The 26,709-nt window shown below is 36.6% G+C and overlaps 1 protein-coding gene across 1 annotated transcript in view; it reads left to right on the top strand.

Moving 5' to 3' along the window:
• The window catches only part of LOC123525854 (uncharacterized), a 150,824-nt gene that overhangs the window by 111,454 nt on the left and 12,661 nt on the right, over nucleotides 1–26,709 (top strand). Inside the window, exons 33-38 of the mRNA XM_053538097.1 lie at nucleotides 157–384; nucleotides 2,420–2,606; nucleotides 17,003–17,184; nucleotides 18,472–18,670; nucleotides 20,409–20,571; nucleotides 21,210–21,358. Of these exons, the coding sequence (XP_053394072.1) occupies nucleotides 157–384; nucleotides 2,420–2,606; nucleotides 17,003–17,184; nucleotides 18,472–18,670; nucleotides 20,409–20,571; nucleotides 21,210–21,358 (1,108 nt within the window). The remainder of the gene's footprint in view (nucleotides 1–156; nucleotides 385–2,419; nucleotides 2,607–17,002; nucleotides 17,185–18,471; nucleotides 18,671–20,408; nucleotides 20,572–21,209; nucleotides 21,359–26,709) is intronic.

The following is a 26,709-nucleotide window of genomic DNA, read 5'->3' as shown; positions in this document are numbered from 1 at the left end:
AACCAGCATTAAGCTGAGCATAATTTTAATTAAGTCATGAGATGTTTAATAAATTCAAAATTATTGATATTTTAAAATTAAAACAAAATACGAAACATAGAAAGGCACTTTGTTGTCTTGATTAATTTATTAGTAAATCTGATCTGTGCATAACAGGAACCAGGAGCAGACCCCTTACCATTATGGAGTACACAGGTGGCTATTAGGGGAACCAGTATGTTAGAAATCACACAAAGCTGGTCTCCTGCCTATCAGGAGCAAATGGAGAATTCCCTGAGACAAGGTATGGTGAAGGGAGCAATGATGTTGCAGGCAGTAGGGAACCAGCTGAGGGTCAACATGGACAAACCTCTTTCTGAACAGACATTCATTTTCACACATTTGGTAAAAACATTTCCTGTGAGATATATTTCTTTTGATGTATATATAAGCCACGCCATGAGAAAACCAACATAGTGCATTTGCGACCAGCATGGATCCAGACCAGCCTGCGCATCCACACAGTCTAGTCAGGATCCATACTGTTTGCTTTCAAACCCTACTGCAATTAGAGAAACTGTTAGTGAACAGTATGGATCCTGATCAGACTGGGCGGATGCACAGGCTGGTCTGGATCCATACTGGTCGCAAATGCACTATGTCTGTTTTCTCATGGTGCAGCTCATATGTATCTTGACGCCTTAATATATAACTAGCTGTGCCTAGTCTAGCTGTGTTACATAACTGTCTATATTTAGCACACATTTATGGGACTAATAAGTCAAAATTTTGAAAATAAAACGCCCGCCCGCTTAGCTCAGTAGGTAAGAGCGTTGGTCTACGGATCGCGGGGTCGTGAGTTCGATCCCCGGGCGGGGCGTATGTTCTCCGTGACTATTTGATAAACGACATTGTGTCCGTGATCATTAGTCCTCCACCTCTGGTTCATGTGGGGAAGTTGGCAGTTACTTGCGGAGAACAGGTTTGTACTGGTACAGAATCCAGGAACACTGGTTAGGTTAACTGCCCGCCGTTACATAACTGAAATACTGTTGAAAAACGGCGTTAAACCCAAAACAAACAAACAAACAAAAATAAAACATAAAACAGTGAATATTAATTTCTGATGTCACGTAATTAGACACTTACTGAATGGACTGCCAGTAGTGTCCTTTGGGCCTCTTGCAGTAGTTCAGCTATAGACCGTCAAGCAATTCAATGTGTATGTTTCTGTTATCATATTTATTAGATATATACAATATTATATTTTGGTTTCATATCATATGATATGAAGGTTATTGTGCATTATTTACCATACTCTTTATTTGATAAAGTATTTCAAAGGCATTTTTGTGCCCCCCCCATGAGTGGTGGGGGCATATAGATTTGCTCTTGTCCGTCTGTCCGTCCGCCCTTCCAACAATGTTGTGTCGCGCCTAGCTCCAAAAGTATTTGACGTAGAGTCACAAAACTTAACAGGAATGTTGGTCAGCATGTGTAATTGTGCACCTGGGGTTTCGCGTCTGGATTCATTCAGTCATGTAGGAGCTATGGCCCCTGACTTTGTAAAAATTGGTCATTTTAGTGTTGTGTCGCGCCTAGCTCCAAAAGTATTTGACGTAGAGTCACAAAACTTAACAGGAATGTTGGTCAGCATGTGTAGTTATGCACCTAGGGTTTCACGTCCGGATTCATTCAGTCATGTAGGAGTTATGGCCCCTGACTTAGTAAAAACTTGGTCATTTTAATGTTGTGTCACATGTAGCTCCAAAAGTATTTGACCTAGAGTCACCAAAGTTTACAGGAATGTTGGTCAGCATGTGCAGTTATGCACCTGGGGTTTCGCGTCTGGATTCATTCAGTCTTGTAGGAGTTATGGCCACTGACTTATTTTGTTTTTTAAGTTTTTTCATTACATAAGACCAGACTTCTTGTCCAGACTTACTCAAAAAAAAAAGTTTGTGAAACATGTATGTTAAAATGTACTTGACCTAGAATCGTAAAATATTAGAGGATTGTTTTATAGCCTGTGAAGTGTTCTCTTTAGGATTTTGCTCAGCTAGGCCAGAATTATGGCTAAGTGAAAAATACACATAAGGTTCTTAAAAGTTTGTGTTGCAAGCATCTTAAAAAAATATTTAACCTGAGTCATAAAACCATGTTACAGTGGCAGGAGGGGTGGGGGAGGGCACCTGTGTCCTATGGACACACATCTAGTTTAAACAACTAATTTGTTTGGATTTGTGATTGTAAAAGTCCCTCACTATCATGTAAATTTCTTATTTGTTTACATTTAAGAGGTAAAATTTACAAAATGATGTCGGCATGAAGTAGCTGTAGCCAATACTAAGAACTGTAATGTTATTGAAAAGAAATAATTTTACCATATTAATAAAATTAACCATGTGGCAATAAGTCCAGTCTGCTTTCACTTTTTCAGAGCCCAGGTGATGTCATCAAACAAGCTGTGATGCCAAACTTTATTAGAGGAATGAAGTTTTGGGGCCGATTTCTTGGCAACATCGTGCCTTTGCAGTACAGACCAGCAAACCCTGATGTTCCAGGACCTGTGATAGCACCAAGGTTTTCGTATCTAATGCAGGCAATGAAAAATGCTCCAAGCAGTGGTAAACAATTTTGAAAAAGTACTTTAAACATGTAAAACTATATTCTTTCTTACAATCCTATCCTGTATTTATATGTCATATTAGTTCAGGGGTGATAAGCTTTTATATATGTCATATTAGTTCAGAGGTGATAAGCTTTTGTCTAACATGGGTCTGACTGAGTGTATTCATCATTGTTTAATATCTGACATGTTTTTTGAATGCCAGTTTTTAGCTTTGCTATACCAAGTATACAGAGAGCTGACCTACTCGCCTCAGCATCTGCATCTGTATCCATGTCCACACCTGGGTAAAAGCTTTGATGCACTTTCACTTTATCTCTGTTATTACTGGATGGATTTGCTTAAATTTTAAAACCTTTCTTCCTTATCAACATCTAATCATGTGACACAAGGGTCGTAACTCTTGCACAAATATTTCATCCCCCTTTTGACTTAGAATTTCTTGTTAACATTTTGATGCACTTTCACTCAATCTCTGTTATTACTAAATGGATTTGATTCAAACTTGAAATAGTTGTTCCAGATCATCACACACATCATATGTTCGTAACTCTGGTCCCATTTTTCATGAATTATGCCCCTTTCTTACATAGAACTTTTTGTTAATTTTGATATATCTGTTATTAAAGATGGAGTTGATTCAGATTTAAAACAATCATTCCACATCAGCACCAACGTCATATGGCTCAAGGGCTAGAACTCTTTATGGTTACAGTTTTGGTACATTTTCACTCTATGTCTCTTATTACTTGATAGACTTGATTCGGACTTAGTTGCTCCGTGATATAACACAAGGGCTATAACTCTCACACCATTTTATTTAGGATTTCATCCCCAATTTTATGTAGGATTAACAGTTAATTTTGAATAGATGCATTTTACTTCATTTTTGTTAATATGAAATAAGGCACTGCCTAAATCTAAACCCCCACCCCATGAGTGCAGATAGATTTACTCTTGTCCGTCAGTTCCTCCTTCCGAGAATGTTGTGTCACGCCTAGCTCCAAAAGTATTTGACGTAGAGTCATACAACTTTACAGGAATGTTGGTCAGCATGTGTAGTTGTGCACCAGGGGTTTCGCATCTGGATTCACTCAGTATTGTAGGAGTTATGGCCTCTGACTTAGTAAAAAATTGGTCATTTTAATGTTTTGTCACGCGTAGCTCCAGAAGTATTTGACCTAGAGTCACCAAAGTTTACAGGAATGTTGGTCAGCATGTGCAGTTGTGCGTTTTTGCGTCCGGATTCATTCAGTCATGTAGGAGTTATGGCCCCTGACTTAGTTAAAAATTGATCATTTTAATGTTGTGTTGCGCGTAGCTCCAAAAGTATTTGACCTAAAGTCACAAAAGTTTACAGGAATGTTGGTCAGCATGTGCAGTTGTGCACCTGGGGTTTCGCGTCCGGATTCATTCAGTATGGTAGGAGTTATGGCCCCAGACATAGGACAAAATTGTCATTTTAATGTTTTGCCGCGCGTAGCTCCGAAAATATTTTACCTACAGTCATTATTTCACTACACAAGACCAGACTTCTTGTCCAGTCTTACTCAAAAAAAAAAGTTTGTGAAACTTGTATGTTAAAATGTACTTGACCTAAAATCATAAAAATTAGAGGATTGTTTTATAGCCTATGAAGTGTTCTCTTTAGGATTTTACTCGGCTAGGCCAGAGATAGGGCCAGCTAAGTGAAAAATACACATAAGGTTCTTAAAAGTTTGTGTTGCAAACATCTTAAAAATTATTTAACCTGAGTCATTAAACCATGTTACAGTGGCAGGAGTGGGGGGCACCTGTGTCCTATGGACACACATCTAGTTCCCTCCTGATGGGCCCTGCCACTATTCTCCCAGAACTAAAAATGACTGAGTACTGGTGATTCTGATTTTCTGATATACTGTCATTAACAATTGCACCATAAGAATTTTTTGCCCCCACCATTCAGTGAGAGGGCATACAGATTTGGTCTTGTCCATCCATCTGTCCAAAAAATGTTTGTGACGCACCTAGCTCAAAAAGTATTTGATATAAATTGATAAAACCTTGCATGAGTCTTTATCATGATATGAACTTGGGCACCTCCTATTTTTTGTCTGGATCCACCCCCTATTTCCAGAGTCATGGCCCCTGAAATAGTATAAAATGGACATTTTTACCTTGTGACACGCCTACCTCAAAATTTATTTATTTTATTTTGTTGGGTTTAACGTCGCACCAACACAATTATAGGTCATATGGCGACTTTCCAGCTTTGATGATGGAGGAAGACCCCAGGTACCCCTCCGTGCATTATTTCATCATGAGCAGGAACCTGGGTAGAACCACTGACCTTCCATAAGCCAGTTGGATGGCTTCCTAACATGAAGAATTCAACCCCTGAGTGAGGCTTGAACCCACATCGATGAGGGGCAAGTGATTTGAAGTCAACGACCTTAACCACCTGGCCATGGAGGCCCTTCTAGCTCAAAATGTATTTCATATAAATTGATGAAACCTTGCATGAGTCTTTATCATGATGTTACCTTGCTTACTTGGCATATTCTTGAGATTTTAGCACTAATTACAGAGTTATGGCCCTTGAAACAGCCAGAATAGTTGATTTTTTGTCTGTGATGTTCATAGCTCAAAAAGTATATGGCCTAGAGTAATGAATCCTTTACAAAAAATGTTTGTTGAGGCTATACCCCCTTAAGACTGCAAACATGATCACCTATTATCCAAGTTGGTCCAAAGTGAGAATGGGGTCACTAGGTCAAAGTTCAAGGTCACAGGGACCTGAACATTGAAAATGGTTTCCGCTCAATATCTAGACAAGTATTTCTTTCACCTAAGACCTTGAAACTTTTTAGGTATGTTGGTCTTGATGTGTACATGACCCCTATTGATTTCAGGATCACTGTGTCAAAGATCAAGGTCATAGGGATCTAAATATTGAAAATTGTTCCCGCTCAATATCTGGACAAGTATTTTACCTAGGACCTTGAAACTACATACGTATGTTGGTCTTCATGTATACATGACACCTATTGATTTCGGAATCAAAGGTCAAGGTCACAGGGATATAAACATTGAAGATTGTGTTTTTCTTACTTTGACTTTTTTAACTGTTTGAACTGTGAAGTGAAACATTTCTGCATGTATGTGAACTAAATTATTCCTAATGAACTGTGAAGTGAGCTTGTCTGTCGGTTGGTCGGTCCGTTGGTTTTCATGGTTCACAGACACTGATGAAAGGCTTGACAGATTTAAATGATTTTTGGTACACAGGTGTAACATCATAAAATACAGGCCAATTTTTAGCACAATTACGAAGTATGGAGAGCTATCCTACTCGACCCGGCACCGGTGTCAGCGTCTTTCCACATCCCCACCTTAGTTAAAGTTTTTATGCACTTTCTCTTTATCTTTGTTATTACTTGATGGATTTACTTCAGACTTAAAATAGTGATTCCTCATCATCACCCACATCATATGGAACAACCTTGGCACCAATATTTCATGAATTATTCCCACTGTTTACTTAGAATTTCAGGTTAAAGTTTTGGTGCACTTTCACTTTATCTCAGTTATTACTAAATGGATTTGATTCAAACTTAAAATGGTTGTCCAACATCATCACCCACATCATATGACACAAGGTCCATAAGTCTGGCGCCAATTTTTCATGAATTATGCCCCCTTTTTACTTAGAATTTTATGTTCAGTTTGATGCATTTTCACTATATCTCTGTTGTTTCAGAAAGGATTTGATTCAGACTTAAAATAATTGTTCATTATCATTGCCTACATCATTTTTGACACAAGGACCTTGAGCTGTGACACCTGTATTTTATGAGTTATCCCCCTTTTTAGCTCACCTGTCACAAAGTGACAAGGTGAGCTTTTGTGATCGCGCGGTGTCCGTCGTCTGTGCGTCCGTCCGTCCGTAAACTTTTGCTTGTGACCACTCTAGAGGTCACATTTTTCATGGGATCTATATGAAAGTTGGTCTGAATGTTCATCTTGATGATATCTAGGTCAAGTTCGAAACTGGGTCACTTGCCTTCAAAAACTAGGTCAGTAGGTCTGAAAATAGAAAAACCTTGTGACCTCTCTAGAGGCCATATATTTCACAAGATCTTCATGAAAATTGGTCAAAATGTTCACCTTGATGATATCTAGGTCAAGTTTGAAACTGGGTCACGTGCCATCAAAAACTAGGTCAGTAGGTCTAAAAATAAAAAAACCTTGTGACCTCTCTAGAGGCCATATATTTCATAAGATCTTCATGAAAATTGGCAGAACGTTAACCTTGATGATATATAGGTCAAGTTTGAAACTGGGTCATGTGACATCAAAAATTAGGTCAGTAGGTCAAATAATAGAAAAACCTTGTGACCTCTCTAAAGGCCACATTTTTCATGGGATCTGTATGAAAGTTGGTCTGAATGTTCATCTTGATGATATCTAGGTCAAGTTCGAAACTGGGTCATGTGCAGTCAAAAACTAGGTCAGTAGGTCTAAAAATAGAAAAACTTTGTCACCTCTCTAGAGGCCATATATTTCATGAGATCTTCATGAAAATTTGTCAGAATGTTCACCTTGATGATATCTAGGTCAAGTTCGAAAGTGGGTCACATGCCTTCAAAAACTAGGTCAGTAGGTCAAATAATAGAAAAACCTTGTGACCTCTCTAGAGGCCATATTTTTCAAGGGATCTGTATGAAAGTTGGTCTGAATGTTCATCTTGATGACATCTAGCTCAATTTCGAAAGTGGTTCAAGTGCCTTCAAAAACTAGGTCAGTAGGTCAAATAATAGAAAAACCTTGTGACCTCTCTAAAGGCCATATTTTTCACGGGATCTGTATGAAAGTTGGTCTGAATATTCATCTTGATGATATCTAGGTCAAGTTCGAAACAGGGTCATGTACGGTCAAAAACTAGGTCAGTAGGTCCTAAAATAGAAAAACTTTGTCACCTCTCTAGAGGCCGTACTTGTGAATGGATATCCATAAAAATTGGTCAGAATGTTCACCTTGATGATATCAAGGTCAAGTTTGAAACTGGGTCACGTGCCTTAAAAAACTAGGTCAGTAGGTCAGATAATAGAAAAACCTTGTGACCTCTCTAGAGGCCATACTTTTCATGGGATCTGTATGAAAGTTGGTCTGAATGTTCATCTTGATGATATCTAGATCAAGTTTGAAACTGGGTCAACTGTGGTCAAAAACTAGGTCAGTAGGTCTAAAATTATTAAAATCTTTTGACCTCTCTAAAGGCCATATTTTTCAATGGATCTTCATGAAAATTGATCTGAATGTTCACCTTGATGATATCTAGGTCAGTTTCGAAACTGGGTCACATGCGGTCAAAAACAAGGCCAGTAGGTATAAAAATAGAAAAACCTTGTGACCTCTCTAGAGGCCATATTTTTCATGAGATCTTCATGAAAATTAGTGAGAATGTTCACCTTGATGATATCTAGGTAAAATTCAAAACATATGTCACGTACCTTCGAAAACTAGGTCAATAGGTCAAATAATAGAAAAACCTTGTGACCTCTCAAGAGACCATATTTTTCAATGGATCTACTTGAAAATTGGTCAGAATTTATATAGTGATAATATCTAGGTCAAGTTCAAAACTGGGTCACATGAGCTCAAAAACTAGGTCACTATGTCAAATAATAGAAAAAACGACGTCATACTCAAAACTGGGTCATGTGGGAAGAGGTGAGCGATTCAGGACCATCATGGTCCTCTTGTTACTTAAAATTTCAGGTTATAGTTGTGGTTCTGGGACAATCTGTGTATGAAAAGAATTGGAACCACTGCCTTGCCCTATCGTAAGAGGCGACTAATAGGGTCTTAACACTTGGTTTTGCAGTAACTCTGTGATTCCAGCAGGTATGCAAATTTTGATTCCATACCTCATGTTTTTATTTCGATGTAAATGAGATGTGGAACTAAAATTTGTAGTCCTGTTTGGAGCCATATAACCTATACTGTGTTGGTGTGCCTTAAAACCCCAATAAAAAGTTATAGTTTTTATGTGCTTTCACTCTATCTCTGTTAATACCAAACAGATTTGATTCAAACTTTAAACAAATGTACCACATCATATGACACAAGGACAATTACTCTTGCACAATATATTTTTTAATTATCCCCCTTTTTGCTTAAAATTTCAGGTTAATGTTTTGATGCACTTTCTCTTTATCTATGTTCTTACCAAATGGATTTGATTCAAACTTAGAATAGTTGTACCACATCATCACCCACATCATAATGATAAAGGGCCATAACTTTTGCATCAATATTTCATGAATTATGTCCACTTTTTACTTAGAATTTCAGGTTAATTGTTGTGCACTTTCACTTTAGCTTTGGCATTACTTGATTGATTTGATTAAAACATAAATTATTTTTTTCCAGATCATCAACCTTATCATATGACACAAGGTCAGTAACTCTGATGCAAATATCTTATGAGTTATAGCCCCTTTTTACTTAGAATTTCAGTTTAATTTTTATGCTTTTTATATCTCTGTATTAATCAAACTTAAAATGGTTGTTCCACATCATCACTCACATCATATAACACAAGTTTGATAATGTTGGCACCAGTCTGTTCTGAGTTAAGCCCTCTTTTTTTTTATATAGAATTTGTGGTTCAAGTTACGATTCACTTTTACTGTATCTCCAGTATTACTAAATAGATTTGATTCAAACTTCAAATAGTTGTTCCCAAATAACCGCGTGATATGACACATGGTGCATTACTTTTGCAGAAGTTTTCCATGAATTGTCCAATATCTTCATCCACCATTGGAGTCATTAAACACTCCAGTGACAGCTTCAGCTTCCTCAGGTGTGCCCAATTTCACTATTCAGCATCACACGATAGTCGAGCGTGCTGTCTCCTGTGACAGCTCTTGTTTTATGTAGTTATGACCCCTTTCCAGCTTAAGATTTGCCAAACTCATGGTTTCCGGACAATAACTCATGAAAGGCTTGACAGATTTAAATTATTTTTGGTACACAAGTGTAAAAGTGTAAAATACAGGTCAAGTTCACTTTGGCTACAGACCACCAATTTCTTGACATAGTTTTGGCCTCTTTCTAAGTTAAAATTTGTCATACTTTTTTGACAAGACCATATTGTGGGGGTATAATTTGTCACTCCTGTGACAGTTCTAGTTCCAGTGCATGCTTGTGAATAAAGATATTCATACATGGATTTTGATCTGAGACATTTTTGCATGCCGGTGAACTAAAGTTTTTCCAGCATGAACTGAGAGCTGAAACATTTCTGCATGACTATGAACTACAGTAAACCTCACTTATAAGGAACTCGGATATAAAGAACACTCGGTTATAAGGAACAGCTTTCAATTCCCCGTTCTAATTCCTTCTTTGTTCAATGTAAAAATCCTCTGTTATAGGGAACTCAGTTATAAGGAACACTTTTTCCAGTCACAAAGTATGAAATTCAGTGGAAAACCCCTCGGTTATAGCGAATAGACATAATGAATAAAAATTATTGAAAATCCGAAATAAATAGGAGAATCGCTGATGACATCCCTTACAGAAGAAAAAGGCCTGCCGCGTACTCTTGCTGTGTACATACAGCGTATTTGACGCATACATGATGTGTACTGAAATCAAGGACTTTAAATAGTATGCAGGATATACACCGCACATACACCGATAGTACGTTTGTAGTACCCTTTTGACATGCAAATGAGCTCTGCCATGTACTACTTGCTGCGTACATGCTGTGGACTACATAGTACACAGGATGTACGCTGGAGGAATCTAGTACGCGGGAAGTACACCGGAAAAATAGTACGTAGCATGTACGCGGCACATACACTTTTCACATGCAAATGAGCCTGCGGTGTACTACCCCTGCGGCGTACATGGTGTGTACTCCTGTGGTGTACATGCTGTGTACTCCTGCTGCATACATGCTGTATACTCCTGTGGCGTACATGCTATGTACTCTCGTGGCGAAACTGCTGTGAACAGGTTTTACTGTGCATCTGCAGCCTTTTCTAAATCAAACAAAATTCATAATGCTCAAAAATACCATATTTAGTTTAAAATTAACAGTTTTAAATAGTGACCTAAAATGCACCATAATTCGACTTTGGACATTAAGAGTAACAAGTGCACTTAAAGCATATGGCAAATCTGCGATGAATGCTGAGGAGCATGGGTAAAGACACAGCTCACTGCTCAATTTTTCATTATAATTGCATAATACAGGTGTTACTTTACATTGCATGCAAGGTGCAGCTCAGAAATCACTTAGATGTAAGGTTCACAAATGAACATTGCAAATAGTTTGCCAAATTTTCATTGTTCAGAATAATCTGAACTATTCTATGCTATTAAGATAAAAGTTACTCGGAAATAAAGTTCTTGCTTCCAAAAAAAAAAATGTACAAATCCTTCCTGCATGAAGTGTACTTCAGACTTTTACCTAAAAAAATTCTAAGTATAAACACCAAAAGAAAATGAACAAGTCCCTCCCGCATATATGAAGTGCATGTACTTCAGACTTTAACTTATAAAAAAAAAACTAAGTACAAATGCCAAAAGAAACTGTACAAGTCCTTCCCGCGTATATGAAGTGTACTGCACAAATTTCAAAGTATCTGCGGTGTACATGCAGTGTACTATTTTCTTGTACAAGTCCCTCCTGCGTACATGCAGTGTACTCCTTAAATTTTCAGAGTCTGTGCTGCATACTTGAAGTGTACTAGTGACCTCCTGCGTACATGCTGTGTACTCTTCGAAATAGTATGCGGCATGTACGCGGCATGTGGTGTATGTAAAATGTACTCCTCTGGCGTACTACTGTGTTCACGGCATATACGCAGCAAATACGCAGCATGTACGCCCCCAGAGGCTTGCTTCTGTAAGGGATTGGAGTAATCTCGGCATTTTCACGCGCTTTCATGTGCTTGAATAAAACAAATGATTTCATTTCTATGATCTTTAGTTTGTTAATTCAAGGATACCATAAAAAGAAAATAATTATATAATATCATCATTAACATTTATCAAATACTGCACGATAATAGACTTGGGATTATAATATTGGTCATTATTAGTCTAGATAGTTTCGTAACGATGGAAATATCCTAATAAATGTGCTAATTACGCGTGATTAACAATGGCAAACAGTCCAGTTTACCTAATTTCCAATTGTAAAAATTATAGCAGGTGCTGAAATAGACAATAGTAAAATTATAAGTATAATTTACACTTTAATCCGTATGTAAGATGCCGTTGTCTAGTGTCTACAAAATAGAAAATTGAACATTTATTTTATAATAATATTAATGCCTATTCACATAACATGCAGTAGAGCAAGGTAAAGGGCATCACTGCAACATATCGTATAGTCATAATGTAGCGCTCTCTAAAAAAGATAGAAATAGCCGACAAAAAATAAACAAAAATTACGGTCATTCTTACTGATGTACATTTTGGCTTAGTTTAGGTTTATAGGCCGTGTTTCTACACTTTTTCAGCCACATACATGCAGGCAGTTTACCTGACCATCTCTCCAGAAAAGGACCAGTACTAGACTCGCAACTTTCTCACATATAGATTTATGGTCGGCCCGGAGTGTGAACACATAGCCCTTTTCAAACGTCAGTCAAATAGTGTTCACTATACAAATTGTGTTCGTTATACAAACCTTGGTTACAAGGAACTAGTTTGCTATATGGATATAAGGAACCTCGGTTACAAGGAACAAATTTTAGAGGTCCCAAACTGTTCCTTATAAGCGAGGTTTACTGTAGATTATTCCTATGTTAGCCTGCTGGCAAAACCCAGAACCAATATTTTTTTCATGAATGGTGAACGGAAAACATTTCCGTGGGACCCTTTATATGGACATGCATTTATATATGTATACTGAGGTGTCATTTTAAAGAGAGAGCAAAGTCTTCAAGCAAATTCAGCCAAATGGGATAAAGGTTTCACCCTTGAAGTAGCATTGTCTGTCTGATGCAATTAGATTTAAGTCTTTTTGAAAGCTACTCATTATTGATTATTGATCAAAAACCATCTTTCTATATTTAGTAACAATGACTTTGACCCCAAGCTACCTAAAACAAACAAGAAATGTCTTTAAAAATGATGGTCGGCGAATTGTAATAAGGAAAGAAGTTTATGAATTTTTCATCTAACATTCACCTTTCATCTAACATTTTTCAAATTGCAAAACTAAACACCGCACTTTAACAATTTAAATGGTTCTCTTTTAATTTTTCGCAAAGGTTTCGTAGGGTTGCAATTTTGTTTCGTTTATCCTTGGACGAATAATTACAGCAGTAGTTTGATGAAGATTCATGAAGCGGTTCATGAGAAGAGGTCATTAAACGTGTTTATATTTTTAGCTAAATTAGTCCCTATCCCCATTTGTAACAAAATAGCAGGAGACCTTACGATATTGTTACACATCGAGTTTGATAAAACTCCATTACATTTTAGTGGTTAGTGCGAAGAAAGGCATATCTACTTTTAGCTATAGTGGTCCCTAATAGGGCCCAAGTTCCTATATAAATAAATTTGGAAGAGGACCTTATAATGATGCTCCAGACCAAGTATGACAAAGATCCACCAAGCTGTTCATGAGACGCTGTATAAAGGCATTTCTAGTTTTAGCTCTAGCAGCCCCTAAAAGGGGTTAAATGTCCCAGCTGAACAAAGTTGGCTGCGGGCCTAATAAAGATGCTACAAATCAAGTTTGATCAGAATACATGAGAAAAAATCAATTAAAGGATTTTTTATTTATTATTTTTATTTATTTCTAAAATAGGCCAACTGATCCCGCTTTAACAAATGCATATTCGCTATTCATGAATCTTTGGACAATGACGTCACACCTATAAAAAAGAGAAGGTCAAGCAAAACATACAATTGTAATTATTTCAATATTTCTGTTTCATAAGCAAAGTTTGACCGTAGTCATATCACATAGATAAACTGTATGCAGCGTACCTTCATTTCAGTGTAATGAGATTCAGTCATTATATAGCATATATATAATAAAACAGATTTCAACTGAGTTCAATATTTGCATACCATACTAAAGAAAAATATTCATATATAATAAATCAGTTAAATGATTTTGTTAATAAATCAGTTAAATGATTTATAACAAATATATCAAAGCAAACAAGTACTCATTTTAATATGCAACCTGAATAAGTCACAAAAGCAAGAAACCTTTTCATATTCAGACAACAATTGTAACAAGGAAAATCCTTTAAAAAGCACTTCTCTACATTAAAGACTCTTATCACACCCTTATTCATGTGATACGCAGACCGTATTCAGCTCTTTCTTTAATTTGATATATGTTGGTATTTGAACAGGTTTTTATCATATTTATTAAACTTACTTCTCATTTTGAGATATATCAATATTCTTGCTAAATATACTGAGCCAAAGTTAGCTTTAAAACTGTGAACAGCGTCGTTTAGGATAAACACTTTGTCTACATTTCACTCAGCGTGGCACAATCAACAGAGTGAAAGAAATTGACACTCTCGTCCAATCAGGCAGAGTGTTGCATAAGTCTTCCATTTTGATAAATTATCTATAATGCGTTATCAAGTAGTTTGATTTGCAAACTGAAGTCATGTGGCATAGGTAACGAAAACGAATTTAGACGGCGTCGCCAAAAAAGAATGGTTTCTATGAAAGCTACCTATTTACCAGGTACTATCTCACTGCTTACCTCATTCTTAACTAAGTTATCTTAGAAAACCACTTTTCTATTTTTAGTAACAATGATCTTGTCTAATGTCCTTAACCTGCTGGTAAGCAACTCAAATTACTTCTAAAACTATGGCTTCATGCAAGCTTTCTAAATTCCAAGTTAGGACACAACACCCTTTTCCTTACTGAAGTTATTGAGCAGAAACAATTTCCTGTTTTCAGTAACAGCAACCTTGACTTTGACCCCAGTGACCAAAACATATATTGTACATCAGTTTCCAGTAAAGCTAAATATGTACTAAGCTTAGTCACTATATCCAATGACAAAACTGGACCTTAAAATGACATTAAACTTGCAAAAAAATGCCCTTTATAGAAAGCCTTATAGAAGTACTGCATTACAGAAGTACTAAGCGTCATACGTGACAAATGCACCTGTATTGCATTGGTTATACATAAGATAAGATTTATTTAATGTCAGCAAGATAGCAAACATCTGTACTGTATGATTAATGCATTTGTGATATGGTACTAATACAGCTGTACTGCATGAATAATGCAGATATACTGCATGGGTTAAGCATATGTACAGTTCGACATTCATTTGTTCTGCTTGACAAATGCATCTGTATTGCATGGATTAAGCACCTTTACTGTATGATTAATGCATCTGTACAGTGTTACTAATACAGCTGTACTGTGTCACTTATGCAGATGTACTGATTGACTTATGCAGCTTTACTGCATGATTAGCTTTACTGCATGATTTAGGCATCTGTACTGCTTGACTTATGCATTTGTACTATGTAACTGATGCTTTTGTATGGCATTAGTTATGCATCTATGTGACATGATTATTATGCATCTCTGCTATGTGACTAATGCAGCTGTTTTTTTTTTATTTAACGTCGCACCGACACATGTCATATGGCGACTTTCCAGCTAAAATGGTGGAGGAAGACTCCAGGTGCCCCTCTGTGCATTATTTCATCACGAGCAGACACCTGGGTAGAACCATCGACCTTCTGTAAGCCAGCTGGATGGCTTCCTCACATGAAGAATTCAACGCCCCAAGTGAGGCTCGAACCCACATCGGTGAGGGGCAAGTGATTTGAAGTCAGCGACCTTAACCACTCGGCCACGGAGGCCCCCTAATGCAGCTGTATTGCATGACTTGTGCATTTATCCTTCATGACTTATGCATCTGTACTGAGTGACTAATGCATCCATACCAAGTGACTAAAGCATCTATACTGCATAATTAATGCATCTGTACTGCATGAATAATGCATTTGTGCTGGAATTCTAATTAATTAGATATTTTATATACATATTTTAAGATTTACAGTGGCTAATATTTCTTTATATGGAATGTATCTCTCAGACCTTTACTTTTTAGCTTGACTATTCAAAGAATAGTCTAGCTATTCTGCTCACCCTGGCGTCGTCGTCGTCGCCGTCACACCTTGGTTAAAGTTTTGCATGCAAGTACATACAGCTATCATTTAAAGGCATATAGCTTTGAAACTTATTTTCTTTCTTTTTCTAGGTCAATTACCAACCTCACTGGGTCAGGTCCCATAACTCTGACATGTACTTTGAGCAAATTATGCCCCCTTTTGGACTTAGAAAATCCAGGTTAAAGTTTTACATGCAAGTTACTATCTCCAAAACTAATGCAGATATTGAATTGAAACTTCACATGTGTCTTCAGGGTTATAAAACTAGTTGATAGCAGCAAATCCCATAACTGTGACCTGCATTTTGGCCAAATTATGCCCCCTTTTGGACTTAGAAAATCCTGGTTAAAGTTTTGTGTGCAAGTACATACAGCTATTACTAAAAGGCATATAGATTTGAAACTTATTTTTTCTTTTTCTAGATCAATTACCAGCCTCACTGGGTCAAGTCCCATAACTCTGACATGTATTTTGGGCAAATTATGCCCCCTTTTGGACTTAGAAAATCCTGGTTAAAGTTTTACATGCAAGTTACTATCTCCAAAACTAATGCAGATATTGAATTGAAACTTCACTTGTGTCTTCAGGGTTATAAAACTAGTTAATAGCAGCAAATCCCATAACTGTGACCTGCATTTTGGCCAAATTATGCCCCCTTTTGGACTTAGAAGATCCTGGTTAAAGTTTTGCGTGCAAGTACATACAGCTATTACTAAAAGGCATACAGATTTGACAGTTATTTTTTCGTTTTCTAGATCAATTACCAACCTCACTGGATCAAGTCCCATAACTCTGACATGTATTTTGGGCAAATTATGCCCCCTTTTGGACTTAGAAAATTCTGGTTAAAGTTTTGCATGCAAGTTACTATCTGCAGAACAAATGCAGGTATTAAGTTGAAACTTCACATGGGCCTTCGGGGTAATAAAACTAGTTGATAACATCAGGTCCCGTAACTCTGACTTGCATTTTGGTCAAATTATATCCCCTTTTGAACTTAAAACTCTTTTGATATTTTAACATTTTAGGTAATATTTTCCTGCTTCTGGGACAATATTTCAAATAGTCGAGCATTGGCTGTCTTACGGACAGCTGAATAAATGTTATGTTAACAAAATTGGAAGTGCTTTCTAAATTTCAAATCATATAATGTAAATCTAATAGAAGACTTAGCAACCTGATTAAATCTTGAAACCTTTATTTGCAGAACCAAACCCAATGATAAGAAGGTTACAATTTCTAGACTATCTTGCCATTAAAATGGCCAGTAAACTCTTGTTCAGTGTCAGCACAAGTGAATTCAGAACTAAGAAAATTGAGGAAATACTACAGCAAGGACAGTATACCTATGTGATCAGTACAACACCTTTCACCTTTAGAAGATTGTTTGTGAGTATGGTGTATGTTCAGTCAAAGATTCAAAAATGTAGGACAGCCAGCTGACATAATATTCGCTACAAATATATATCTTAGTTGATATTCTAAAGCATGATGAGTATAAGATATTCAAGTTTCTTCATCAATTATATGAGCCATGCCATAAGAAAACCAACATAGTGGGTTTGCGACCAGCATGGAGCCAGACCAGCCTGCGCATCCATGCAGTCTGGTTGCTTTTTAAGCCTATTGGAATTGGAGAAACTGTAAGCAAACAGCATGGATCCAGACCAGACTGCGCGGATGTGCAGGCTGGTCTGGATCCATGCTGGTCGCAAACCCACTATGTTGGTTTTCTCATGGCGGGGCTCAATATATGATACATGTATTTTCAATAAAGTGGTATGAAAATAAAAAGAAGTTGCCAGTGGTCCAGCCCAAGTCCATAGAAGAAGTGAAATATGCCTTTTCATACCATAATATAAAATAAAAACTTTATCCGCTTTCTGGATGATAACTTGAAAATGCTTGGGCCTAAGATGATAGAGGTTGGCCATGACCATTAGATAACCCCTATTGATTTTGAGGTTGGTAGGTCACAGGTCAAGGTCTCAGTGACCCGGAACAGTTAGTGGTTTTTGGACAATAACTTCAGAATGCTTGGACCTAGGATCACAGTTAACTTTGATTTCAAAAGGTCAGAGTGACCCATAACATTTAAACCGTTTCCGGACAATAACTTTGGAACACTTAATTCATAGGGAGGTTGGTCATGACCAGGTTTTTTTGAGGTCAGTAGGTCAAAGTTCAAGCATATTTGGCTTTGACACTGGATTGGTTCTGTGACAAAGCTGTATTGTGGGGGTATAACTGGTCACTCCTGTGAGAACTCTAGTTTAAGTTTGGACTTACTGTCATCAAACTTGATGTACAGTAAGCATATCTGAAGAAGTAGCTATGTATGTTATTTGGAGTCACCGTTACTAAAACTTGTAAAAAAGCTTCCACTCAATATCTTTAGTTATGGTACACCTATTGTCAGTAATTGTGGTGTGAAGATAGCTTCTATCAAACACAAAGGTTGGGAATGTATTTAGGGGTCACTTTGGTCAGAGTCAAGGTCACTGTAACTAAAAATAGAAAAATGGTTTCAGCCCAGCACCTGTAGTTTGGAATCAGATAACTTAATTGGTCTGTTGTAATAAATGTATATATTACTGAGGTAGCAAAGTGCATTTGCTTTATATTTGCCCAATTGTAAATGATTCCACTTCACTATCAACTTAGTATTTCTTACAGGATTTTCCAAAGCCTACACAGTTTTATGGAATTCTTTTCCATCAAATAAAAGAGATGTTTGGTTTTGCTCGACATTACTACAGATACAGAAAGTTGGCAGAGGAATCTACGAAAAGTGTAGCTGTTATATTTGGACGTCATGATTCTGACAGAGTGCTCAGTGTTCAAACATTTGATAACAGTTTCTTTGACTTGACAGGTAAATTAGGGTGCATCCAGTGTGACTGTATCATTCTGCCGTTATTCTAGTATAGAATTCCCATTCACAAATAGATAAAACTTTTGAAATCTTGTTTATTTCAGTATATGTGAATCTTATAATAATGTGTCAAAAATTATACAAGTTTGTATCGCATGTACATGTATCTTTAAAATAATTGACTTAAAATCTTAAAACATTTATTTAATTTAGATTTTTATATGCCCGTTTGAAAAACGGGACGTATTATGGGAACGCCCCTGGCGGGCGGGCGGGCGCATCCACAGACTTTGTCCGGAGCATATCTTCTACATGCATGGAGGGATTTTGATGAAACTTGGCACAGTTGTTCACCATCATGAGACGAAGTGTCATGCGCAAAAGCCAGGTCCCTAGGTCTAAGGTCAAGGTCACACTTAGAGGTCAAGGGTCAAATTCAAGAATGACTTTGTCCTGAGCATATTTTCTTCATGCATGGAGGGATTTTGATGAAAGTTGACACAATTGTTCATCATCATGAGATGGAGTGTTGTGCGCAAGACCCAGGTCCCTAGGTCTAAGGTCAAGGTCACACTTAGAGGTCAAAGGATACAAGAAAGAAAACTTTGTCCGGAGCATATCTTCTTCATGCATGGAGGGATTTTGATATAACTTGGCACAAATGTTCACCACCACGAGGTGGAGTGTCATGCGCAAGAACAGGTCCCTAGGTCTAAGGTCAAGGTCACACTTAGAGGCCAAAGGTCAGATACAAGAATGACTTTGTCCAAAGCATTTCTTCTTCATGCATGGAGGGATTTTGATGTAACTTGGCACAGTTATATACCATCATGAGACGAAGTGTCATGCGCAGTTCCCTTCTTTAGAATGACTTCCCTTAGTTGTTACTATAAATAGCTTATATTGTAACTTTTTCATTACTAGTCGTAGGGAAAAATCGAGACCACTTTTCTGTAGTAAAACATGCATGCTACATCCAATTATGAGGTGTATTTTGACCAATCTCTATCTGGTAAAGATTTTTTTTTCTTTTTTTTTTTTTTTTTTTTAAAGATTAACTTCCCTTAGTTGTTACTATATATAACTTATATTGTAACTTTTTTATAATTGACTGTAGGGAAAAAAACAAGACCACTTTTCTGTGGTAAGCATAGATGTTACTTTCAAATTTTAGGTGTATTTTAAGGTATCTCTACCTGGTAAGGAGTTTTTTTGTGGACTTAGAAAAACAAATGACTTACAATGATTATATATACTAAACAACCACAAAATTAAAATTCCATTTGCAAATACAGGTGCTAGAGTAAAGAAATTTGCTGTGACGGGCGTATATTGTGACATTCTGGCACTCTTGTTGTTATATAGTATGTGAAATGTATCTCAAAAAGTATTTGACTTAAGAGTCATTAGATATTAGATGATTGTCATATAGCATGTGAAATTGTGCACCTGGTGTTTGAACCAGCCAGACCAGAGTTATGGTTCTTGTCCTAGTGAAACAGTCACATAAAGTGTGCTGCATATATCTTAAAAAATATTTCACCTAGTGTTGTGAAACCATGTACAGTGACAGGAAGTGGGGATGTCATCTAGTTAATGTTATATTCAGCTTGTGTTTTAATAGTGTAATATATTATTGTTGTCAGCACATGCCATTTAATTGGATTTTATTTTACTTTATTTGATAAAAAAAACTCTGTTAGGTAACTTATAAATCTTATTTTATTGAAATGAACAGCTATTAAGACAGAAGAATGCAGCTATCTACTTGCCTCTGATCTCAGACAACGAAGATGGTCCCTAGTTCTCTCCCCTGCTGGTGTGACCTTGCTGACCTCTAATAAGTCAGTAACAGTTGGGTGGGACAAGAATGTGTATCTAGACAACTGTAGACTACCAAGGTATGCCCTAGATAAATTTAATTTAGCTTCCTTACTTCTCAGACAAACCATTCTCTTTTTATGGTATCAACCTCTACTCTGCTAAATTTCTAAAACAGACTGGTCTGTTGTTCAATCTGGGCTGTTCCACTTATAAAGGAGTATTCACTGGAAAATTATTGACTGAATAGTGAACAGTTCAGAACAAGATCAAGATTGTATGTGCAGGTTGATCTTTGTCTGCACTGGTCACAAAGGAAGAATCACTTGCTGCCTGCAGGTTGAAGTTTCAAGTATTTCTGCATGTTTTAAACAAATATTGTTTTGCAATGTACAATTTTATTTCACCATATTTTTTGAAAACATTATTGTATCTTAAAAAAATTCAGCCAATAAAAAAGGATAGAGTCATCTGTTCAATGTTTTGCTAGACTTACATTGTATTTCAAAATATTAGATTTCTACATTTAAAGTTTTAAATTTTAATTTTCCTTGAAATTTGAATGAAACAGTAACTTTCGTTTTACTGCAGATTGAAAATATAAACCACTAATTGCAGCATAATTAATTGTATTAGATATGTGTAAACAAAAACTTTCTCAAAATATTTTCTGGTTAATTCATAAATCTTAGATCTTGAAATGGGCTTTATATTTTAGTGCGGAGGTCTCTGACGATACAGTGACAGTCGAAAAGAAGGCTGATACAATACACGTATGCACTCCATATGGCTTGAATCTAGAGTTTGATACGGCTTATGATAATTGCCTTGTGACTATGGAAGGTTCATACATAAATGAAACCATAGGTGAGTCTATATTGTTTGACAGTAAGTTAACCTATCAGTGGTCCTGGATTTCTTGTAATTAAATATCCTGATCATGTAAGTGACAAATACCCTCACATGAAAGGATAGAGTCTTCAAAATTATTACCTTGAATTAGATCTAGAGCTGTAAGGTTATATCAGTTTACAAGTGTATTGTGATACAAAAAATTATTACAATGATATTGTTTCAAGATTCCATAAATATTGATTTTTCTAGTAAAATAGTATTTCTTAAGAAAATTTTCAGTCTGACAAATAAAATACCAACATATACAGCTGACTACACATCCAAGGTGTACTACATCCATAGTCCAAGATAAAATTCTTTGAAATATGTTGCTAAAAATAGATACACATTTATGAGATGTGAGACATACTTCTTCAAGTACAACATGTATTTGTGTAAAGTGTGCAAGTTTGTTCTTTTTTAGCTTACCTGTCACATAAGCTTTTGTGATCACATTTTGTCCATCAGTCTGTCCATCGTCTGTCTGTCGTCCTTTCACAATTTCTTGTGAACACAATAAAGACCACATTTTGCAATCAATTTCAAACTTGCACACAACTTGTATTGGCATAATATCTTGGTTCCTTTTGAAAACTGGCCAGATCCCATCATGGGTTCCAGAGTTATGGCCCCTTAAAAGGCCAAAATTTGCTATTTTTGGCTTGTGAACATGATAGAGACCACATTTTACAATCAACTTTAATCAAACTTGCACACAACTTGTATTGGCATAATATCTCAGTTCCTTTTGAAAACTAGCTAGATCCCATCATCGGTTCCAAAGTTATTGGCCCTTAAAGGGCCAAAATTTGGTATGTTTAGCTTTTGCAGCCATATAGAGACTTCATTTATGGTTTGATTTGATACAAACTTGCAAAATATCTTCAGCAACAATAAATCTTGGATTCCATGAAGAATCTGTCAGATCCAATCATAGGTTCCGGAGTTACGGCCCCTGATTGACCCCTGAAAGAGCGAAAATTTGTGAATTTTTACCTTGTGAACATGATAGAAGTGACATTTTATATTTGATTTTAACCACACTTACACACAACTTAAGTCACAATAAGATCTCAGTTCCTTTTGAGACCAGCTAGATTCTATCATGGGTTCTGGAGTTACTGCCCCAGAAAGGGGCAAAATTTTATAGTTTGGCCTTATAAGCCATATAGAGGTCTCTTTTATGCTTTAATTTGATACAAACTTGCATAGAATGATATTTTGATGATTTCTAAGCCTGGATTGAAACTGGGTCATGTCGGGTCAAAAACTAGGTCATCAGGTCAAATCAAGGAAAAGCTTGTTAACAACCAAAAAGACCACATTTATGACCCTATCTTCATGAGACTTGGTTAGAATGTTTATTTTGAAGATTTATAGGCCAAATTCGAAACTGGGTCATATGGGTCGAAAAACTAGGTCACCCAGTCAAATCTAAGGAAAAGCTTGTTAACACTCTTGAGGCCACATTTATGACCCTATCTTCATCAATCTTTGTCAGAATGATTTGATGATTCCTAGGCTAATTTTGAAACTGGGACATATGGGGTCAAAAACTAGGTCACCCGTTCAAATCAGAGGAAAAGCTTGTTAACACTCATGTTCATTTGAAGTGCATGAAACTTGGTCAGAATGTTTGTGTGCATGAAATATCGTATGAATTTTTATCTGGGTCATGTAAGGTCAAAAAACTAGGTCACCAGGTCAAATCAAAGAATTAGCTTGTATACATTCAAGAGGCCACATTTTTTGGTCCAATCTTAATGAAAGTTGGTCAGGTTATTTGTCTCCATGAAATCACTAGGTAAAACATGTTTACACTGTTGTGTGTTATTCAGGTGAGCAACTTAGGGCCATCTTTGCCCTCTTGTTTAATGAGAGCATATAAATTGAGTACATCCAGTTTATATTATTGCTTTTTTCTTACCATTTGGTTCTTTTAGAAAATAGAAAGAAAAATCACAGACAAAAACTTTCCTGTTTACAATATTTACAGAGAAGACATTGAGTTCTGTACAAAAAATATCAAAAACGAAAATGAACAAAACTGATAATAAAATATCATAATAAGTATAGTGATACTGCCCTAAATATCCCAATATATCACAATATGTTTTTCAGGAGCGATACCCAGCTCTAATTAGATCATTTTAGAGAGCATTTAGCTCATATTGAGCATGCTGTCTTTTATTTATACACCCTTATCATTCTGTAAAAATTTCTCTCACCCCAATTTGACCTAGAACCTTCAAACTTCATATGGTGGTAGGGCTTATGGAGTAAACAACCGCTATTGTTTTTGGGGTCACTCCATCAAAGGTCAAGGTCACATGGACCTGAACATGGAAAACCATTTCTGATCAGTATCTTGAGATCCAGTTGAATCTTGAAACTTCAAAGGGTTATTGCACATGCAGAGTAGATGACCCTGTTGATTTTTGGGTCACTCTATTGAAGGTCAAGGTCACAGGGGCCTGAACATGGAAAACTGTTTCTGATCAATAACTTGAAAACCACTTAAACTTGACTCAGAATGTTGAAACTTCTTAGGATGATTGGACATTCAGAGTAGATGACCCCTGTAGATTTTTTGGTCACCCTATTGACGGTCAAAGTCACAGAGGTCAGAACATGGAAAACCATTTCCGCACAATAACTTGGAAACCATTGGATTAAGAAAATGAAAACTTCTTACTAGGCTGAAAGGACTTACAGAGGAGATGACCCCTATAGTTTTTGGGGTCACTAGATCAAATGTCAAGGCCATACAGGCCATCCATCAGTCACATTTCATTTTCGATCAGTAGCTGGAAAACCATTTGACCTAGAACCTTCAAACTTCATAGGATGATAGGGTTAATTGAGTAGATGACCCCTATTGTTATTGGGATTACTCGAACAAAGGTCAAGGTCACAAGAGCTTGAACATGGAAAACAATTTCCTATCAATAACTTGAGAACTATTTGACCCAGAATAATGAAACTTCATAGGATGATTGGACATGCTGAGTTGATGAACTCTGGTGATTTTGGATCACATGATCAAAGGTCAATGTCACAGGGCCAGAACATGAAAAACTGTTCACAATCAATAATTTGAGAACCATTTGACCAAGAACCTTCAAACTTCATAGGATGATAATACCTAGAGAGCAGATGACCCCTATTGTTTTGTGATCACTGAAGCAGAGGTTAAAGTCACAGGGGTCTGAACATGGAAACTTATTTTCGATCTATAACTTGAGAACCACTTGACCCAGAATGTTGAAACTTCAAAGGATAATTGGATATGCAGAGTAGATGACCACTTCCGATTTTGGGGTCACTGGAGCAAAGTTCAAGGTCACAGGGTCCAGAACATTGAAAACCATTTCCAATCCATAACTTGAGAATGTTGAAACATCAGGGGATGATTGGACATCCTGAGTAGATAATCCCTGTTGTAGCTGATTAAGTTGGAGTAAGGCTTATAGCCATGACCATTCGTCAGTTGAAGTATATTACAGATAGAAGTTAACAGTTATAATGACACTGCAAGTAAACCATGATACAAAGGAGCTTGTCTGTTCAGATCTTCACAATAAGTGAAATATTCTTTTCATTGTAAAGTATCATTATGTCTTCCACCATACAGTGTTGTTGGAGACATATAGATTTACTCCTTTGTGTGTGTGTGTGTCTGTCTGTCAAAAATCTTGTCTTCACTCTTAAGTCAAACATTTCTCATCCGATCTTCACCAGTCTTGAACAAAATGTGTTTGACCATAAGTCCCCAACCAAGTTTGATAACTAGCCAAATCAGCATAGGCACTTCGGAATTATGGCCCTTGAATTACCGAAAATTGGCCTTTTTACTCTTGTCCGCAAAATAAGTCAAACATTTCTCATCTGATCTTCACCAAACTTTAACAAAATGTGTTTGACCATAAGTCCTCTGCCAGTTTTAATAGCTAGTCAAATCGGCCCAGGCGCTTCGGAATTATGGCCCTTGAATTACCAAAAATTGGCTATTTACTCTTGCATGTCTGCGCTCTAAGTCGAATATTTCTCATCCGATCTTCACCAAACTTGAACCAAAGGTTTTTGATCATAACTCCTTGGCCAAATTCATTAACTAGCCAAATTGCCCAAGGAACTTCAGAATTATGGCCGTTGAATTTCCCAAAATCAGCCTTTTTACTCTTCAAAGGTATACAGTTGAATACCGTTACCTCGATATTCAAGGGACTGTAAAAATTGCATCGACGTATCTGAAGTTCGATGTAACGTTATTGACTATCTGGGACTACTTTGTACTTGTTTCGGACGTCTATATTGTCATTATATCCAATGCTTTTTTCAGGGGTGGGGGGGGGGGGGGGCTGGGCTTGAAATGGGACAGAAATCATATAAAACGTAAATACGATTTGAATGTTATTGATAAATAAAACATCTTAATCAAATACATACATACAACTTTTTAATTTTTCAAAATATACATTTAAACATCAGCATTTTATTCCTTCCCTAAAGAAGTCTGAATGCAGCGGTAATATTCCTAGTTGAGTAGTCATTTTGACTGTGCTTCAATAACGAAAATTTACCAGTGAAATACGCATATTGTTACTCAATCCTAAATTGTAGATTTTTACTTCGTCAAACAGAAAATATTTTGACCAAATTAGTTGTTACATTGGAAAACAGCTTTCTTGCTTGCACGGTGTTTTATAAGACTAATTGTTGGGAATTACATGTAAATGCAAACTTCCTGACATTTAAATTGGATTAAAGATTAAATAACAAGCAAAACAAACACACCGAAACTAACTTGAATATGATTAATACATCGCCGGACAACAATAGGTTGATTTTCACACCTTACAAATAATATGGATATTTTTGACAAGCTGTGATATCGACGAAACCAGGTGTAAAAACAGTACAGGTAAGTTGACGGGACTGAAAAATCTCATCGAGCTAAACAAAATATCGAGCTAATCATATCGAGGTAATGATAAATAATTATATTAAGATAAATAGGGAAAAATCGGGACTGACGCAAACACATCGTGCTAACCGGAGTATCGAGCTAACCGATATCGAGGTAACGATATTCGACTGTATTTGTATTCAGTATTGAGTAAACAGTATATAAAGACTTACCTACTATTTAGATGATTAGGCAGTTGTGGGACACATGCACTTTTCTCAGAAGCAGCTCTAGTGATGTTTTTGTGTAAAAAATGATTCAGTTTTGAAATAGAACAGATACAGTGCAAATACCTGTAACTAAAAGACATTAAACAAAACATAGGCTGATAAATAGATAAGAACAGACATGACAA

This window comes from Mercenaria mercenaria, chromosome 3 (genome assembly GCF_021730395.1).
Source record: "Mercenaria mercenaria strain notata chromosome 3, MADL_Memer_1, whole genome shotgun sequence".
NCBI classification, from domain to species: Eukaryota; Metazoa; Mollusca; class Bivalvia; order Venerida; family Veneridae; genus Mercenaria; species Mercenaria mercenaria.
The sequence above is the reverse complement of the archived record's forward strand: the minus strand, read 5'-3'. Positions and strand labels throughout refer to the sequence as shown.